The sequence below is a fragment of the Pocillopora damicornis genome, chromosome 5, assembly GCF_964200805.1.
Source record: "Pocillopora damicornis chromosome 5, jaPocDami1.2, whole genome shotgun sequence".
Classification (NCBI taxonomy): Eukaryota; Metazoa; Cnidaria; class Anthozoa; order Scleractinia; family Pocilloporidae; genus Pocillopora; species Pocillopora damicornis.
In genome coordinates, this window is record NC_142674.1 from 3,984,287 (window position 1) to 4,004,458 (window position 20,172).

Sequence of the window (20,172 nt, forward strand, 5' to 3'; positions counted from 1 at the left end):
GTTTCAGTGAACATGTGAATTCTTGCTCATAGAAATTTTATAGCATTTGACTTCCCATCAGGATATTTTTTGTCAACAAAACTAACCACCCAACTATCTGTCAGCACCATGGTTTTAATCAGAAAATCAAATCAAAATGAGCCTTCATGCCAAACTCTTGGAGGTAAACTTCCATGTGAAAGACTTTGTACAAAGAACTTATGGAGAATTGACAGACCTCCTGCTGAGATAACTAAGAAGAGTGCAGTACCCTGAGAAAGGAGGTATCCTTTCAAGAGTTACTTGACACTTAAATACTGAGTGATCAAGACAGAATTTCTCCTTACAATATCAAGCAGACAAGTGATGAGAAAGAAAAATATCAATTAGGTGATTATCAGTTGACCTGATACCAAATTCTCCCCACCAACATCATAAGAATTGTATGGCAGAATGTAAGGTGAATTACTAATGAGATCTTAAGAGTGAAAGGGTTACGAGTCAGGGGCTCAACAAAGTATGCATTCTATGCCTGTCTGTCCAAGAAGAGGTATATTTCTTTTGACAAGAACTGGTCATAGATAGTGTATAGCTTGTTCAGACCAGAAACATTTCAGGAAGTATGAATTACAATTCATATTTATGTGGGTATTCATTACAATTGTTGCTAATTAAAATTTAGAATGTTTAAAAGACACTTTCTGCCCTTGACCTAAACAAGGTTAAAAAACAGAGGGCTTTGTCCCACACAGGGTACTTATTTATTTTTGTCTCTCTCCATGTTCTTGGTTCCAAACAGGGTCAGAGTTTTTACGAGTCATCACAGCACTCCTTCACCTAAAAACTGAATAACTAACCTCTCCTTCCCTAACAAAAGATGCCTGCTATCTCAAATTCCCATGAAAAATTACTAGCAAAATGTATTCGAGATATGGTAATAAGCCAACAGGATACAAACTGCATTTGGAGGAATCTTGAGAAATCTAAAGTTTGTGTTGCTGACAGACCTCCACTATCTTACGAGTGTATAATTAATTATATGTTCTGCTTTTTTCAGAGGTGATTTCCATTTTGTGGGTGGTATTTTATCATCACTTTGAAGCTAAATACTTCCATTGGAAAGCTACACTAAATTTCCTTGCTGCAAATTTCAGCATCATGTCTTCTTCTCTCCAAGACTGAGCACAAGTTCCTTCAATGCTTTTCTTTTCTTCCTAATGTCTTCTGGAGTTAAGGTATCACTCAGAGATATTTTCACATTGTTCATAAAGTTGGTGCAGAGTTGTTCAGTGATGCAAACCACATATAGACCACAGTCATAACCTGTTGAAATATGAAGCCACATTAGAAAGTTTCAAACCCTAAGGATGGCTGAGGGCTAATTTCAAACAGGATCATAAGCATTAATTAACCCTTTACACCCTTGCAACAGTATCCAAATTCTCTATACTGTTCTATATACATTTCCTAAGGTGCTGACAAGGAGAATTTGTTTACCAATCAAAAGCTTCTTTCATTGGTGATCATTTCTGTTATTCTCATGACTTCAATGTGTGATTCAGGGGTGATATTGTTGGGAGAAATTAGATGCTAGTCACTCTTGGAGTTTAAAGGGTTGAAGAAATGACCACCAACTAAAAAAGTACTTGATTGTTACACACATTATTGCTGTCAGAAAACAGTATCTAGAATATGCATACTGATGTTGTGGTGTTAAGGGTTAACAGAGAGAAACACAATGGCTTGGAGATTAGCAAACTAGAATTTGGAATGAGAACTCCATGATCGAGCCCTGGCCAAGTCATAATGTTGAGTTTTGAGCCAAACCTTATCCCTTCAACAGTGACCTAATCCACTAACGAGTGGATTAGGTGGAATAAAGGGTACCACAAACTGTCAGGGATTCGTGACAAACTGCATAGAAATAGATTAGCATCTTGTAGAGAGGTTATGTAAAATTTTTGCACTATCCTCTGGGAAAAAAGTGGAGGTTTGACATGCCTTTGCATCATGGGGAGAGTTCAATTAATCCTTTAACTCTCAGATCAAATTTGTCATTCTCCTTACTTTCAACCAGACAATTCTTGTAATGTTAGTTCAGAGAATTTAGTATTAAATCAACTAATTATCCCCAAACTGATATTTTTCTTTATTCTCATCACTTATCTTGTTGATATTGTATCGATATTGTAAGGAGAAATTCTGTCTTGGTCACTATGGGAGTTAAAGGGTTAACCGGTATTGAGGTCATTACTAGTTTTAACTCTTAATTGTTCAGAGGCTAAATGAAAAATGGCGTTACATCAAAACACAACCATTTTGTTGTTGAGGGCATCTGTCCTCCTTGAAGCTTGGGTTTTGTCCTGCTGTTTAAAAAAACAAACAGAAAAACACTGTGCATAAGTGGGAGGAGAAAGTCTATGACAGAGAGTTGTGTGAAGTCTAAAGTGATCAAAATAACACTTACATCTACAGTGTAAAAAAGGTTCCACATTTTGTGCGAGAGATCTAGCAGCTGAAGTATTAAATGAACTGGATGAGTCACAATGATGAAAACTGTTTGTTTCTCGGTAGTACACCAGCAAGCTCCTGGTAAACACACAAGTTTCTAGTTGTCAATAGAAGCATTAGATTAATAATCAAACATTATATAATAAGCTCAGTTATGCAAGCATTCTGATTGGTTCTCACTTATGATCTATTGGAGGACAGATATATAGATGATGTCATCATTAAAACTTTTTTTAAATTGTTTATTATATAAAACAAATAGATTCCAAGTTGCCGTGCGTCTGTTCAGCAATAGATCACAGAGAACGTCAAAATGTGGTAAGAACATCGGTGACACACTCGGCTGCGCCTCATGTGCCGCTTTTTTGTTCTTACCACATTTTGACGTCATCTGTGATCTATTACCGAACAGACGCATGGCAACTTGGAATCTATTTGTTAATTAGACACTCATCAAATACATAAGCTGTTTATATCAAACTCTATATAAAGAAATTTAATCTAGGCTTGTACAATCAGTGTCAAAATTAGTTGACACATCATGTTTGAAGAGTTCTATTTATATCTTGAATAACACTCCTGTTCCTTCCATGCTCTAAATCTTTGACAGGACCCCCCCTCCTTCAACGTTGCCTGTATGTAGTTAAAAGTTGAAACAACATTGTCTTTTCTGGGGGGGGGGGAGAAGGCAGCAAATAGGTTAACTTAACAAGGGCAAAAGAGATAAGATTGAAGTAATGGGTAGTTGAAAAGGTCAATGTGTCAACAATTTTGTCACTGATTATAGATTCCTACACTACTTTTTATAACTCAGACATAAGTATTAGACTGATGTAAAACAATTTGGAATTGACAAAGGACTATTTCAAAAATGATACTACGCCACTACAATGTGAGGATTTCTTATAATGCAATAAGATACTACACATTCCAAGGTGCTTTAACCTTGTAGCTATTGAATAGCACCTTGTTGTTTTTTTCATCATCAGTTACTCTCAATCTGCAACAGTCTTTTGTAAAAAGCTTGATTTTATTTTGATTGGATAACTATTTTCTTCACCCTTTAACTCTTATAAATGACCAAAGAAGAATTTCTCCTAACAATATTGATACAATATCAAGTAGTATAGTGATGAGAATAGAGAAAATATCAATTTGAGGATTATAAGTTGATCCATTACCAAACTCTCAGAGCTGACATCATAAGAGTTGTATGGTAGATGGTAAGGAAAGTCAAATTCAGCTCAACAGCTAGTTCAATGGCTCTCCGAGATACAACAAAATTCAAAACTAGTTTTTGATCAATAAACTGTTTCAGCTGAGGAAACACATTGAGTAAAGGATGCTTATTGTATACCAGTGAGATCCCCCTGCTGAATGTCTGGAATCATTGTCATTCACGGCAAAAAATATCAGCTTTCGACTCGGAAGATCAAGTGGTTCCAGAAAAATACCAATTTCAAGGCCTGCAGCAAAAAAAAAAAAAACAATAATCAATAACATAAGTGCTGTATTCCCTCATCACAAGGATATTTCAACGTAGATCTATGACAAAGATACAACCTTAAGACTGATGCAAAAAAAATTCAAAACTAAACACCCTACATGTAGCTGCATTACCATCCCACTTCTTCAATCATTCGTTATGTCTCTCAGTTCGTACACGTACCATGATTGGTCAATTTAGCGTGCCGCATTTTAGTGTGCGGCCCGCTAATTCAAAAAATCGTTTGAATTGAAATCTTACCCCTCTAATTGAACCCAGAGATATAATAAAAATATCTCCCTGACTCCGTTTTCTCGGTCTCGAGAAATCGTAACTTATTGAACCTCGTTTTTCCCGCCCGCTTCGCACTTAGACCATAAATTCAGGTGGAAAAAACTCGCAACGTAACTTTACGTTACGGATCTGGAAAACGAAGTTAGCAAGACGTATGTCCTTACCTTCCCCAAGCTTCAAGAACTGCGTGACATCAGGACTGATAAAGATCGCAATATCTGATATCTGTTTAAATTTGTTATGAGTAAAGTAACTGCAATCAAACAAGTTTTCTGGAGTTAGTTCAAAGTGAAAACTTCTCCCCCAATAAAATGCAACCTTGTAGATTGCATGTTGACGCTACGCAAGCGAAAATGTACGCTGCATCTGCGATCAGATTTCCCACAACTACAAAAAACTCACTCAAACACGAATCCTATCAGTCTATCATTCAGCCAACGACCTTCCTCGAGCAAGCTAAGGTCCGATTTTTTGAGAAGACTGTCATGGAAGCTCAACACAATTTCGTCCGCCATTTTTCAAACTTTCCCTCGCTGAGCATAAGATCCATTGGTATACCGCTGATATTTTAGACGCCCACAGCGCCCTTCCGTGGTTGGACAAAATGGCGGAATCAATTTGTCAAGACAAATTTACATGATTCACAACAGTGACGCCTAATTTGTGTAATGAGTTCGATCGGAAGAACACGATAGTATTTATTTCAAGGTATATAAGGTAATATAGTAGCTATCTAAATTGTTTTTAGTTTGCTAAGAGGAAGTGGAAAATGGCCGTCAGTACGAACAATTCGTGTTTTTCTTTTGCCACTCCACAGCACTGGAGAGTTATTTTCCCCGTAGATTGCAACATTTTTCAATTGTATGGGTAGGGATTGCAAAATATAGTATATTTAAGCCTCAAGCATACCGGTCACTTGTCGAAAAGTGGTACAATTTGAGATTTATCACATCTTATGCACTTGACATTTTCAGGTCGGAAACCGTCGGTATTCTCCGAGACCTTACGTTTCATTCCGACAGTGACGTCACGGAATTGGTAGAAAGCAACATCGGAGCGGGAATGAGGTTGTAATGGCGAAAATTCACTGTCATTCTTTACTTTCTGGGAGCTCATGGAGTTCCTTCGAAGAAAATTCGCCTTTGGACGAACCCGAAGGTAGGTGTAGCTATCATGCCGTCGATCTGTATCCTCATTTGACTCTATAAACGCAAAGGAAACTTTTTTTAGGGGATTTACCGTGTATAATTTTTCCACGATAGCAATGGAAGTGGACGAAAACAATGGTTTGGGCTCTCCAGAAGCCACGCGATTGCACCAAGAAGGTAGGTAGCGTGACTTTTAAAGGCTATATTTACTCAGAAAAATCAGATATTGTTGCACAAAATACCAAGTAGTTTGTTCCGCCCTGGGCAAAAATTACTATAAGCGAACTGTTATGCACAGGTTGAAACTAAGCTTAATTAGCATGAGACATGTCGTGCTAACTGCATGCGTGCACCCCTTAAAAGAGCGCTGTCTTAAATAGAGTTAGCTGTTCATCTGAAACTTCAACAATGGAGGAAGTGAATACTTGGGTTTTCTCTAAACAAACAGCGCCAAATCAAACGTGCTTTAATTTTTTGGAGTGGCTTACGCGTTTATTAATAATGTAAGCGGTACATGATTAACTTTTTTTATATGCTTTATGCTTTGATCCTAGATATGACCCTTTTCGGGATTTGCCCAGAGCAAGAGGAAATCGTCCTTGTTGTTTGCAAAGAGTGTGGCAGGGTTGTGAAAGCGCCGGCATTTTTACGGCATTGTGGTTAGTGCATTCATAATAATATTACACCTTTATCGAGCTTAAGTGACAAAAGCTCTACAAATGTCATAACATCTGGCAGTTCCAATGAGTAAACCATTATAAATGCTAGGTTGATTCTATATTCTGGTAACGTTTTCCATCAAACTGAAACTTGACCGTTTATAAATAGTTTTTTACTCCATTTCATTTACAAAAAATGGAGTGTGATGTTGTTTTTGAAATTGAATCTATGTAAGCTTTTAATTTGAAATTATTCTCTCTGCTAATTATATTATTTTAATTTCCCCGGCCATATCTTGTGTGACCCATGATAAATTCAAGGGAGAATTCACTGCAAGGTTGTCATTGGGAAATTGAATCTTGACAGAATTCTCCATCTATAATGCAGAATTTTTGGTGTAAATTTTTAGCTATAAATATTTTAAATTCAGACCTAGAAAGTTGTCTACTCCACTCTTCCCTTTTGCTATTTCTTAGCAAAATCCGTATCACTGCACCTTCTGAAACATGAAAAAATTGTTTCACCATATAGTTGATACCCAATTCATATACCATTGAGTCGGCCAATAACCAGGGATATCATTTAATGGAAGACTTTGTCAGCTTTTGTTTTGAGTCTACGGGAAAGAAATTTCTGTAATGACACTCATGGCAGACAAAGCTTTCCACAGTGTTTATGATTCTTAATTGTTACCCACATTGTTATAAATTAATTGAGTATATCCTTGCCATACTTAATTTATTGTTTTAATTTCCTTAGTAATAACTATTGTGACCATTGATATATTCAAACTGGAAATTATTGTGTTGAGTTACCCAAACATACTAGGGAACTTTCTTTTTTGTGTGTAATTATGAGGTAAATATTATCAATGGGGTGTAAGACCATTATATAGGGTTTATCAGCTAGGTTTCTTAAGGGATGAGTCCTCAATTATTATTTAACAGACAGCTATCAATCTTAATCTAGTTATAACTTTCCTTGTTTCTAAGTCATACCTTTTGTTTGAGAACAGGACTAAAGAAAGCTATCTTTTTAACTTTTTCGTAACTGAACAATTTTACTTGTATTTCTTTGCTGCATGATTTTGATTTAATAGAAAATCTGGTCCTTTATCAGTTGTAAGTGTTGTGGTTAATGAAGATATCAGGTTTAAGTGATTTCAAACTAGGTGTTTGTTTTCTTTGTAATCCTTGCCATTTGATAATGTCTTTGGAACAGACAGAAAATCAAATTTAACTAGTTTGAAACCTTTTCGGCCAGAAAATCTTTTGAAACTTCAACAAATACTATTTGAAACATGTGTAGAATTATTCAGACCTTTGTAATAATTGTAATGAGATAAAAATTCTTTAAGATCCTGTTAATTATGCATAGCACCATTGAGTAATATAGGCAAACTAGAAGTATCTTCCATTATTATTTATTATTACTCTTTTCTGATTGGCTACGCAAGTGGGGAAGAGGGTGTAAGTTGCTTGAAGCCAGCTTGCCTAGTTCAGAACGTTTTGTGAAGAAACATGATTTTTGATAATCTTACTGGTTTTTGCTGCTTCAGTGTTTAAGGGAAATACCACAGGCATGTACTGAAACAAACCAAAACGAAGAAAAAATATATTGAGTTGCATCCATTTTCTTTGAAACTGACACAGGTTCTTTAATGTTATATTTTTTCTTTATATTGTATCTTTTATTCAACCAGCTTGTTTGTCAAGAAGGCTGGATTTGTTGTCTATTTCAGTCTTTTGATGTTGGAAATTTAACCCAAATCCAACCATGTTAACCTTGGGTTTGATTTTAAGGGACAGAAAATAGTACCTGAATCCTTTAACTCTCAAGATCACATTAGTGATTCTCCTTTCTGTCTGCCATACAGTTCTTGTGATGTTAGTTTGGAGAATTTGATATTGGATCAACTTGTAGTCCCCTAATTGATATTTTTCTTTTTTCTCATCACTTGTTTGCTTGATAATTATTGCCTTGATGCTGTAAGGAGAAATTCTGTCTTGGTCATTCATAGGAGTTGAAGGGTTAAAAAAGCGTTGTTGTTGTTAACTGATCTTGAAATCTAGTTACCCTTAATCATGTGGTCTCTTGAGTTCTACATTTTGTTGATTTGTTCCTATTTTCTAAAGATCTAAAATCAGAGGATGGCCAGTGTAGGTTAGAGCTATCATTGTTAGTGTCAGAAAACTTAATTTTCCAGTCTTGGATTTTCAAACACTGGTGCTGGTGTCTTGGAAAGTTGTAGATTGTAGCATTTTTTCATCCTACAAATGAATTGTCCCTCTTTTACTCTGCAATAAATCAATAGGCCATTTCCAAATTACTTTAGGCCTCTTCTTCAAAACGAGGCCTGGTGCTCAACCATTCCTATGAAGATGAGTATGATTTGTATGTGAATGAAAACTTTTAATCACATGAAAGGATGAGCACCAGGACTTGCTTTTCAAACAAGGCCAAAGGTAATTCAGAAATGGGCTATTACAATGCTGGCCATATAACAACAAAGGCCTCAAGAAATATTTTAAGAAGTTAAGACTTATCATGATAAATTACTATTTTACTCTTCCATTCTTACAGAGCTACACCATCAGAAAGTTATTCCTGTTCCCACCCCATCCTCCCCTGACTTGGTGACAACGTCAAGCTCAATGGTGGAGACAATTTTACAGACAGGATCAAGAAAAGGAAAACCTCATGACTCAGTCATTACTAACCAAAAGATTGAACTAATGGATGTCACAGTGAAGATAGAGGAAATGCCTTTGACTGTTCCATGTTTAAACCATGGCTTCTCTTCTGCTGCTGTTAAGACAGAAGCTCTGAATAATGTAATAGCGAAGAGAAGTCCAAATGAAAAAGTTACTAGCAATAAAAAATCTCCCAGGAAACAGGTTCCTACAAGAGGTAAGTTCTAGTATGGAATTATGGTGCCATCTGTGTTATAGTCCAAGGTGAAATGGATTTGAATCACAATAAGTGGTAAAAGTAGTTGGCACTCTTCTCTGTAGTAGGTGGTCTACTATCACTCATTCAATATAATAAACAGAAATCTTGCAATTAATCACTAATGAGTAACTTGAAAGTCCACTCTCCCCCCTTAACCCCTTAACTTCCAAGATCTGACTGTTAAATCTCCCCTCCAGCTGCTACAAATTTCCTTGTAAATTGGTTATGAGAATTTGGTGTTCAATCAAGATAATATCTTGTACCTGATAAGTTAGGTTAATCTCACTACCTGATTGCTGGATAATGTATGGTTATTATAGGGAGAAGTTACATGTTGATCACCTCTGGGAGTTAAAGGGTTAAGTTAATCACTGTTGATAGAAATGAGTGACCATTTTGTTAAAACCAGGCAAAATTGAAATGGGAGAGATAAATGAAAGTTAAAACAAAAAATTGAGTAGTAGAATGTGCCAAGACTTGGGCTACTCATTGTAATTTGATTTTTGTTTTTATTGTGAAAGGATTATGGTAATGTATCTGGAACAAAAATAAAAACAAAACCCAATTGCTGATAGTTAGAAACCATTTTTCTCTAGAATATAGATGTAACTACCAGTTACATGTATATTAATTAAACTACTCAAATGGTTTGAACCAGGAAGTAACTTTTAGTCGTAAAGTAGATTCTGTAGGTGAGCAGAGTCCACACAAGATAATCATTTGTGGCTGTGACTCATGTTTTGACAACTTAAATGGAGAGCATTATTGAAGTAAAGTTTGAAGTTTTCTCTCAGTTATGGTTTCGTCTGAACGAGATAACTTTTCTTGTTGATCGGCACTGCCCATTCACAACTGATTGCAAAACCCCTGACTTGGCCAAATGATACTTTTATGATTATTATAATTTATTACTGAAACACTGGTCTGTGGCATGGAGGAAAGGAAATTATCACTTAAAAGTAGAATTTTACTCTGTACACTGTACCTCCAACCTATTAAGATTCTTTCTTAAGTCTTGATTTGCTGGTCCTTTATTAAATCTTAGAGTGAAGATTCTTTGTGACCAGTGTAAACTATTTGAGCTCATTGTTGACTCTTTGTATCTATAATGTTTTGTAGAACGAGAGTTTGATGCTGACAAACATTGTGGAGTTTGGGTAGCTGAACACCAGAAGAGATGTACTCGTTCACTAACTTGCAAGGTAAAAAAATTCACGTATTTTTGCATTTGTTAGTTTTATTAATAATTACAAAGTTTGTAATCTACCATCCCCTCCTTGTGCATCAAAGGTGAAGTAAAGCACAGGTTATTTATTTTCCCTGAAATGCAATAAATACAAGTGTGTTTATGTACAAAGCTTGGTCAAGCATAGTCAATGCAACCTCTCATTCCTGGCAGTAATCAGTGTTTATATTAAATATGCTTTTTAGCTGAGGGGTAATGAAAAGTGGGAAATTATGTATTTCATGGTATGTTGTCTGATATTAACACATCTTTGGAATGTTTTGTCAAGATCTGCCATAAGATATGGGATTTGTAATTGTAGCTGAAGATGGGTCAGTGCAGATAGAGTATGCTGTCACTGATCCTAGTTTACCGTTCACTACCAAACCATGAAATCACCATTAGGTAACTCTAAGATATACTAATTTCAGACACATGCCTTGTCACTGAGACGTGCAGTTCCTGGACGACGGAAACCTTTCGATGAACTTCTGGCGGAGCATAAAGCACGAGTTAATTGTGAAAAGGAACAACAACAGAATCAGGCTCTTAAGCTGCAGGAGCAGGCAGCAAATCAGAAGACACTGGATGCTACTCTTAAAAGAGCATCAAGTACCTCTGACTCATCTGTTACTTCATCTGCAAGCTCAAGGTTTGTGACGTTTCTTTTTGAGACATACCACCAGTAGTTTTGCCACAGTCCTCTGGTAAGAACATCACTTAAGTATTAATTTTTTTTTTCTTTTAGTACTAAAACGCACATTGGAAGGTCTCTCTCTGTAGAAGGTTGGTTTTGATTTTGTCTTTTTCACATTTTTAGTGTTTAACATATTCATGTTGATAGTAGTTTTAGCACAAAAAATCAAATTTGATGCTTAGAAGATATTGTTTATGGTATATATTGTTTTGCCACTTGTTTTGAAAGAACAGCTCAAATCTTTGATCTGTGCTTTAACCCTTTAACTCTCAGATTAAATTTGTAATTCTCCTTACTGTCAACCATACAATTCTTATAATGTTAGTTCAGAGAATTTATTACTGGATCAACTGATTATCCCCAAATTGATATTTTTCTTTATTCTTGTCACTTATTTAGTTGATATTGTATTGATAATGTAAGGAGAAATTCTGTCTTGGTCATTCATGGGGGTCAAAGGGTTAATGGAGTTAAGATTGCATCTGGACTTTGGCAAGCAGTATTAACATTATGTATCTATCAAACTTCTTTTGATAACAATATTTCAGATGAAAACAACCTTGTGAATAAAGTTGTGAAAGGTTCTTCTGATGGCAGCACTGAAAATAGTGATAGCAGCACAAAATCATCTGGTTTGACAACCCTTAGTTGTCATCCTAAACCTATGGCGGTAAGCACAGTCACATCATTCTGTTTAGGTGCTTGGAATGACACTTTTCACTCTTATAACTGTAGTTATAATAACTGAATGTTAGAGTTACTAAGTGACTGATTGGAAACTTGATCAACTAATTTTTACTGCCTTTCATGAGGTAACAGTCAGGACTGACTATCTGGCCAACTGACTAATTGACTTTGCTAACTTACTGGCTGAGTTACTGCTTGACTTATTGACTCACGGAATGATACACTGACTGACTGACTTATTTGTTGAATTGACAGACTGACTGACTGATTGGCTTTACTAACTTTTTGGCTGAATGACTGCTTGATCTACTGGCTGACAGAATGATAGACTCACTGTCTGACTCACCTGTTGACTGACTGACTGACTTGCGTGTTAAATTTATTGAGTGAATGAGTGACTGACTATGAATCACTAACTGATTTGATGGACTCACTTGACTGACTCACAGATTAATTGACTCTAATGACCTGAAAATGGAGGACTGATTTACCCACTAACTGTTTACTAACTGCTCTAAAAAATCAACTGACTGACTTTTAGCTAAAAGTTTGACTTAATTCACTACCAACTAACAACTGGCAACCTACAATTGTGCAAAGTAACTATTTTGATAGACAGAAACACACCTTTGTCTTCCCAACTAGTGTCAAGCTTCTCCCTCTACAACTTGTCTTCCTAAATTAACCTACTTCACTTTGTTACAGTCTTGTCGCTTTGGCACCAGAGCAGTAGGGAAAGGAGGTTACGTCTTTAATCGCAGAAGTGACCATCTTCGATGTGCTGTTCTTTCCATGGTAGAGAGATATCTAAATCCTTCATTGCCAAGGTAGAGTACAAATGCAAATTGAGTTTGTGGGGTTTGCTTTTAGGTTTTTTAAGTTACATATAGGGTACTTACCCCTATCCTCTTATTAAATCTGCCACATCTCAGAAGTTTCTATTTTTTCACAGACTTATTTTTTTCATGTTACACAGGCAAAAATCTAACAGAGCAAGTGCCGCTATTCTCCAAAGACCAACTATGAAAACTGTGGGACAGTCATCAAATCAAGGTAACAAGGCTGCTAAAGAAGTGCAAGTATTATTAAGCTTTACAATTACTGCATGTGGTGAGAATGGTCTTCTCTAGTTCTTATTACAATTAACAATTGATCACCAAAGTGGAGGTAAATATCCATCTCTTTCACTAACACTGAGGGGAATAATTGTGTAAGTATATACCACACAGACACCAGAAAAATGAGTTTATTTCTTTCAATACATTGAAAATGGTCAGAAATTAAACTCTTGACTTGCAGTTTTGTCTTGTCACTTGCTTAGAGGTGAATGGTACTTGTTATTCACTTTCGAACTAGCCAATCAGTGGATTGGGATTGGGTGTTATATGCTAATTATTATTATCATTATCATTATTGTCATTATCATCATTATTAGTGGTAGAAGTAGTGTTCAACATTTGTTATTATTATTTGACAATAATGGAGGTTTTCTTTGATGTAATAATAGCATTGATGACCTTGTCATTCAATATCAATGATGCAAGGATTATCTTCAAATTTTCAGTAATTGGTACAGGCTGGGATTTTTAAAAAGAGAGCTGTAGACAGAGGGTTATCATGTAATTGTAATTGATATAATTTTTTGCTCAGAAACGGTTTGTACTAAGGAGCACTCATGGTAAAATGTTGATCACCTTTATAGGTTTCTCTTCAGTTCCAGAGAGGTATAAAAGCCACTCCAACAAATCAATGAACAATTTTCTCAAAGCTCCACCCTTTCCTAGAAATAAATCATTCAAACAAGGTAATTCAGGACAAGCAGTCAATCATATGGAGAATGGTTTAAATTCCTCAAGAAGTTCTGTATTCCAAGGATCTACATTGCAAAGCAAGAGACCCTATTTAGACTCTATTGGTTCAGCGAATTCGAATAGCTTGGCATCAACCACATACATCAAACCTGATGCTAGTAGCCAAGCAATCAGTGATATGGGAAACATTGTCGCAAGCATTGAGACTAATGTGTCAGGTGGACACCCCCTTAGTCTTGGACACCCACTTGGAGTGGTGGTTACAAAATCATCAGTAGTCCCAGGACCAAGTTTAAGTGTCAGTGGTAATGTAAACCCAGACTCAAGTTTAAATCTGTGCTCAGCACTTGGGATAAATTCAGGTGCTGCAAAGGGATCTATTTCAACAACACAGACTACTTTTGTTACAAGTAATGGTCTATCCATAAAGTCTGCAGCTAGTGGAGCTCAGTTGTCTGGCATAAATACGGTGACTGGTCCACTACAGCCTGGGTTGACAAATGTGAAAGAAATTTTGCCAGCCCCCCTGGTGGGAGGGAAGGTTGCAGTTGGTACAGTGTCTTCGACATCAACATCATCGCCACTGTATAAAGCGGTAATAAATATGTTTTTCTCTTTCTACTTACATTCTCAAAGCAGGGTTGGTATTAAAGTAATTTTTAAGATGTAACTGTTATGGCAATGTAAAGTTTTTGTTTGTAATTCACTTAGAATGAGTATTAACCTTTTAACTCTTAAGATCTGATTGTAAATTCTTCCCTTGACCTGCAACCCATCCCCTTGTAACTAACTTATAAGAATTTGGTGTTTGATCAAGATAGCAACTTCTTCCTGAAGTTAGAATAATTTACTCTCATTACTTGTTTGCTTGATTATGTATGGGCATTGTAAGGAGAAGTAACGTGTTAATCACTTCTGGGAGTTAAAAGGTAAACTGTGTCTCAAATAAGCAAACTGAGAGCACTTATCGGATTGTTTGTGTGATTTCAAAAAAAGACACTAATTTGGAAGAGCTTCATCAATTTTTTTTATGCTGTTGCTGCTGGTGTTTTCTTGTATCTGATTGGCTGGTTAACCCTCTGGCTCCTAAGAGTGACTAGTATCGACTGTAACTTCTCCTTACAACATCACCCGCTGAATCACAATTTAAGGTCCTGAGAATAAAGGAAATGATTGCCAACTGAGGATGCTCTTGATTGTTGGAAATATTTTCCTTGTTAGCACCTTTGGAAATGTGTAGAGAGAATTATAGAGAATCTGCATACTGATGTTGGGGTGTAAAGGGTTATAAAAAAGGAGTTTGAAAATATTGATAGAATAAGTTTTTGGGCAAACTCAAGAATAAGCATTTTCCATTCACTGCAGAAAACTGTGTGATATTCTGTGCCTCTACTAAAGAGAATGAGATTGCCATGCCAAGAAGTAATTTTACCATTTAGTTCCCAGGGGTGATGAACATGTAATATCTCTCTATGATATCCAAATGTTATTCAACTAAAAGGTGGTGAGAATATTAAAATTTATCAGGTGGAAGTTATAACTAATTTACAAGAAATGTGTAGCAGCTAAAGGGGAGAATGAGCAATTAGATCTTGGGAGTTAAAGAATTAAAATGCTCATCTCATTTTTTTTTTTTGTGATATTAAAAAATTATTTCATGGATTGCCTCTGTTTTTCTTTAGATCACAGCACAAGTGGATCCCTCAATTGGTATGAACAGTACTTCATAGCTATCATACAGTTACAGCATTTACAAGTAGCCTGTGAATCAAGCTGAAGTATCCCAGATGTGTTACAAAATTATGATTGCAGTTTTGAGGAAAAAGTAGATTTACAATTTTCAATGGAATGTAATCATACCTGGGATGAAAAATCAGAAGAAAATTGAGAGCTGTTGTGTACAATTTTTTTTTTCCAAATTCAATTCAGCAAAAAATAAAAATGAACTGTACTTTTGGAATAGTTAATCATGGCAGCTTTGAGGAGAGATATTTGGTTACTGACAGATTTTGTTATTACACAGGGCAAGTGACATCAAGCTCTGCTGGTCAGAGTGCCAGCCCAGTGTTCTTTAAACAGGTTAGTGTCATTATTAGTCAGGATGAACGAAAACACACAGGGCGAGTTGGTTGACCCTTTAAGTCCCAGGAGTGAGTTACCACTTCTTTCAAGTGTCTAGTCACCAGAGAGGTTTCACATTTTTGGCAGTCACTTGATAAACCAGCTGGATACAGACATCTATCAATTGGCATATCAATTATTCTTTAACAACAAAGAACTTTAATTTTTTGTTGGAAATATTTCCTTTACAATGCAAACTACAGATTGACTGTAAAAAAAACATAGGAAGTCCCTGTATAAGGGCAATAGGCATTGCCATATGCCGGGTCAGAAGAAGCTACACAGCCAAGCATACATTGCCACAATTTAAGAAGTGCAAGAATACAGGAAGAAAGTAAAAGAGTATTTCTCACAAAGTGAAATGCTTATTGACTTAGGTTGAGTTAGACAGGAAAGTATTTGATTAGAGGTCATGACCTGTGGACCTTGATTCACACTGTCTTTGTTACATGTTATAAAGCCATCTGGCTTTCCTTCTTTGTCAGCATGTCCATAGTATTGCTGCTCTTGTCATACCAGATGCTGGTACATCTTATTTCTTACATTGTATTTGTTAACATATCTTTTAACAAATTCTTTCAGGGTTCAGGTGCTGTTCAAGTTACTTCCATGCCTAATGGCACAGGTCTCTCCCCACCACCTCCTGGTGGAACAGTCAAAGGCTACCCCTTGAATTTTGTTATTAAGGGTAATTCTGCAACTCAGGGCACATCTACATCAGTCTCAGGAGTAACTGCAACACCTGCGAATATAAACAAAGGAAAAAATCTGATATTTAATAACATGGGATCCATGCATCAGTCACAGTTTATTGTGCAGCCATCTTCACCGATGAGTCCAAATATGCATCAGAGAGGTAAGTCCTTATAGCTTACTCTAAGTACTTCTAATAGTGCTTCCTTTCGTGACTCTCTCACTCCCAAGATCTCACTAGTAATTCTCCTTACCATCTGCCATAATGATGATGTTAGTTTGGGGAATTTGGTATGGGATCAAGTAACAATCTCCTCATTGATATTACTTCTATTTTCCCCATTTTTCGACTTGATATTGTATTGAGATTGCAAGGAGAAATTCTGTCTTGGTCAATTATGGGAGTTAAAGGTTCAGTACTACCCCCAAAAAAGCACAAAAACAAGAAATGCTGTGGTGGTAAAAAAAACTCAGTAAGTGCCACAACACTATTTATGACTTCCATATATTCACAACTGTTTATTCACCATGTCACAAGTTTATTTGGAACCAACACATTGACCAGCTCCCAGTTGGCTTGTTAGCTCAGTTGGTAGGGCACTGCACTGGTATCTCAGAGGTCATGGGTTCAAATCCCATGCAGACCTGAATTTTTTTCAGGCCTTCTTTTCACTACTACTAAAGTAGTGTTCATTACTATGAAGATCACTTTCATATTCACACTATTTCAACTATATACAACTGTATGACAGTGTTTTCTCAAAAGAAAAATAAAGAAAAAATTCTCTATCTAGACTTCAGCTCTTATTCTGAATTATAAAGTTATGGAATGACCTTTGTTTAGGCCAGTGAACAAGTATGTGCATGTATACATGTTATTGTTATCTTGAAAAAGAAGACAATTTGTCCTTTGAAGCACGGCTGTTGTCACATTTATCATGTCTAAACAACTTGTTTCTCTTAGGTAAAGTTGCAAATGCTCGCTCAGGATCTATACATAAAGGAATCCAGAAAGCGCCATCTCCTTCATCACAGGCAAAAGTTGTGCAGTCACCTCCATCTCAACAGCCAATCACAGCACAGCAACAAAAAACGGTGGTTGTTACAAGTCCACAGGGAAACCAAACCAAAGTTTTCATCAATCATAACAATATCACAAGTTTGCAACAACCAATTGTACAACTTACCCAACAGGTTCAACAACAACACCAACAACAACAACTTCAACAGATCACACTTCAGAAAAAATTACACCATCAACAACAGCAACAACAACAACAACAGCAGCAGCATCTTCAGCAACAAAAACCACATATCAACTCGCAATTCATCAAACAACATCCTATACAACCTCGCTTAGCACCTGCACCACCATCACAGTCATTTATCTCACAACAGCCCTTAACAGGTCAAAACATCATTGTTAAAGTTACAGAACAACTCAAGAGTCCACCGAACACAGTGTTTGCAACAACAGAACCACATCAAAACATGCAACATGCAGTTTGCCAGAAACCACAGTCAAATGTTGTGTGATAAGTTAATTTATATTATATTATCTTGAAACTTGAAAGAATTGAATGTGAAAGGGTCATAAATTAATAACCTCTATTGGTAAGTGCATTACCTTTCTTGTTTGCTACTGCAGCCTCAGCCCATACCAGGCTTTGAATGGAGATGAATAAATGATCAGGTCAGAGAAAGTTGAGGAGAGTCTGAGGAGGAGTGACAAGGACCTTCCCTCCCTCTTCTTAGTCCTCCTCATTTTCTTTTATTTTTCCATCTGTTTGCTCTGCTTTTTTTTTATCCTCATAATCTGGCTGCAAGCTGCTACAGCAAGGGTCCAGTACCCAAGAACCTGGGATTTTTTTAAGGGTGTTCTTGAAACAAAATCAGGTTATTTTACCAGGTGTTCTTTGTGTTGTGACTGAAGAACTGAGTAGTTGTTGGAATTCTGTGGTCACAGGTATAACCCTGTGATCTTTTCTCAGAAGATTCTATCAGTTTTTGCAAAAATTAGTTGTGGTTTAATGAAAAGAAACAAAGCATACATTCCAGAGTGCCAAAAAATGATATTTATAAAGTCAAGTGTTGTAACATAGTATGTTTCTCTGGGAAATGTGTTATTTAAAGAGTTTATTAAATTACATTGTCAGCTAGGTAGGGTTAAATTCAAATTCATTAAGAAACGCTAGGTCAAGGTAATTTCCGGTAACAACCTTTCAAACTTAAATGAACTTGGTTTGACGATGTAGTCTCTAAAAATGCATAATTATTTACACCTCTTTCCAAAGCCATTTTTAACCATAGTAATGATGATGATACTGAGCAATCTTAGTACACTAAAAAATGCAGTGGTTTGATTCTTCACTGTGCTAGACCATGAAGACAACTGCTACCAGTTCACCATAGGCATGATATATTTGATTCAGAGTAATGAATTTCCCTAACTATTTTCTTTATTTTTTGTGGCTGTCTATTCATCAACTTCATGGCTAACAAACAGATATCTTTTGATTAAAACAGTTGAATTTTTTGTGTTTTCTAAACACATATTTCCAAGAGCACTAAAACATCAGTGATTACCAAGCAATCTATATCTGTTTCGACTGTAATGAAAACATTCCTTTATCTTGGTGATGCTTGCTATTTGTAGTCAGGAGATTAATTTATTTTAGTTCAAAATTTCCAGATCTGCATTTTATATACTGTGAATTTGTACATGGACAGTAGAAAAAGTTATAAAGCAAAACTATATTTTGTGAGGAAATAAGAAGTTGTGTAGGTTATAATGCTAACAAATCATCCTTAAACAGGAGAGGTTTCCTCATACGTAAAAATCCTCTGGTTTAGGGAAGATCTGGAGAGCTTAATCTCAGGAGTAAAATAGCATGGAAGATAACTTGAATTCAAGTTCAAAAACTTTGTACTTGTCATGTACTTGCAATTGTGAAGAATTCAAATAGCTTATGGTGACAACTTCTAAATTCTCACCACTGGTGCCTTTGATATTGCATTCTATGTAAAAATATTGGGTGTCAGTATCTGAGCAGCAGTACACTTACCCCTTCCCTAACCTAACATTAACCCACTTATTATTAGTTGACTGTTGTTGGGTAAGGGTAGGGCAAGGCATGCTGTTGCTTAAATACTGATCAATACCCCTTATTCTCTCTGTTATTAAGATACTCACTGTGTTACTTAGCAAAATATCCTACAAGATATCAGGTAAATCTGATAGACTATTTTATAGAAAATCCCTATGGAAAGGTTACATGGCTTTGCCTTCTTTATGTACATGATTGTACTCTGTAGAGTTGGTATTTAATGCAAACTGTTTTTATCCCTTAGAAATGTCAAGTTTGTCTGGTACAAGCTTGACGTAGAGCAAACACTAAAAATCCAAAACAGTGTTCACAAATGTTTGTTTGTTTGTTTTTTTTTTTTGCAATGTTACCATATTTTTTGAAGAGTAAGCTGGGATTTGAATACATTTTATGGTGTTTCCTGTCCAAAAAAAAATAAAAATGAAAGGCTAAGACATGCATCAACCACTTTATACAACATCAGCTTTAACCCTTGCAGTCCCAAGATGAAAATATAAATTCTCCCAGCTCATTGTAGGCATTTGTGGCATGTTAGTTATGAGAATTCAACAAGGTATCGATAAAATTGCCGTCAATGATTTTTTTTTATTCTCAGCACTTGCCAGCTTAAGAACTCAGGGTTCTCCTCAGGAGAAGTTAGCTTTTCATGTCAATTGGGATTTCAAGGGTTAAATGAAGATTTTAAATGGTACTTTAGTGGAATGAGAGTTGAGAATATAAATATATACATTCACGTGATGGTCTGTATGCTGTTCTAATTAATTATGAATTATTATTATAATTATGTGAAGTGAATGAGGC

The 20,172-nt window shown here is 36.0% G+C and overlaps 2 protein-coding genes across 3 annotated transcripts; one reads left to right on the top strand and one right to left on the bottom strand.

The window, feature by feature from the left end:
• Positions 1-94: 94 nt before the first annotated feature.
• LOC113682252 (sentrin-specific protease 8) lies at positions 95-4,827 on the bottom strand. The gene is made up of 6 exons (XM_089206179.1): positions 4,673-4,827; positions 4,435-4,523; positions 3,848-3,956; positions 2,447-2,568; positions 2,295-2,345; positions 95-1,302 (listed from the first exon to the last, which is right to left on the bottom strand). Exons 1-6 carry the CDS (start codon positions 4,783-4,785, stop codon positions 1,136-1,138), a joined length of 651 nt encoding a protein of 216 aa, XP_089062305.1. The 5' UTR covers positions 4,786-4,827; the 3' UTR covers positions 95-1,135.
• A 2-nt stretch (positions 4,828-4,829) lies between these two features.
• On the top strand, positions 4,830-18,048 carry LOC113682253 (uncharacterized). Of its 2 annotated transcripts, none has more exons than XM_089206175.1 (16): positions 4,830-4,978; positions 5,245-5,428; positions 5,533-5,595; positions 5,973-6,077; positions 8,662-8,988; positions 10,150-10,232; positions 10,687-10,907; positions 11,004-11,041; positions 11,501-11,622; positions 12,345-12,466; positions 12,616-12,692; positions 13,342-14,045; positions 15,133-15,160; positions 15,474-15,529; positions 16,154-16,427; positions 17,229-18,048. In XM_089206175.1, exons 2-16 carry the CDS (start codon positions 5,344-5,346, stop codon positions 17,798-17,800), a joined length of 2,877 nt encoding a protein of 958 aa, XP_089062301.1. In that variant the 5' UTR covers positions 4,830-4,978; positions 5,245-5,343; the 3' UTR covers positions 17,801-18,048. The 2 variants fall into 2 exon arrangements, with proteins under 2 accessions (XP_089062301.1, XP_027055208.2); XM_027199407.2 differs by having other exon boundaries at positions 4,841-4,987.
• The last annotated feature ends 2,124 nt before the right edge of the window (positions 18,049-20,172 follow it).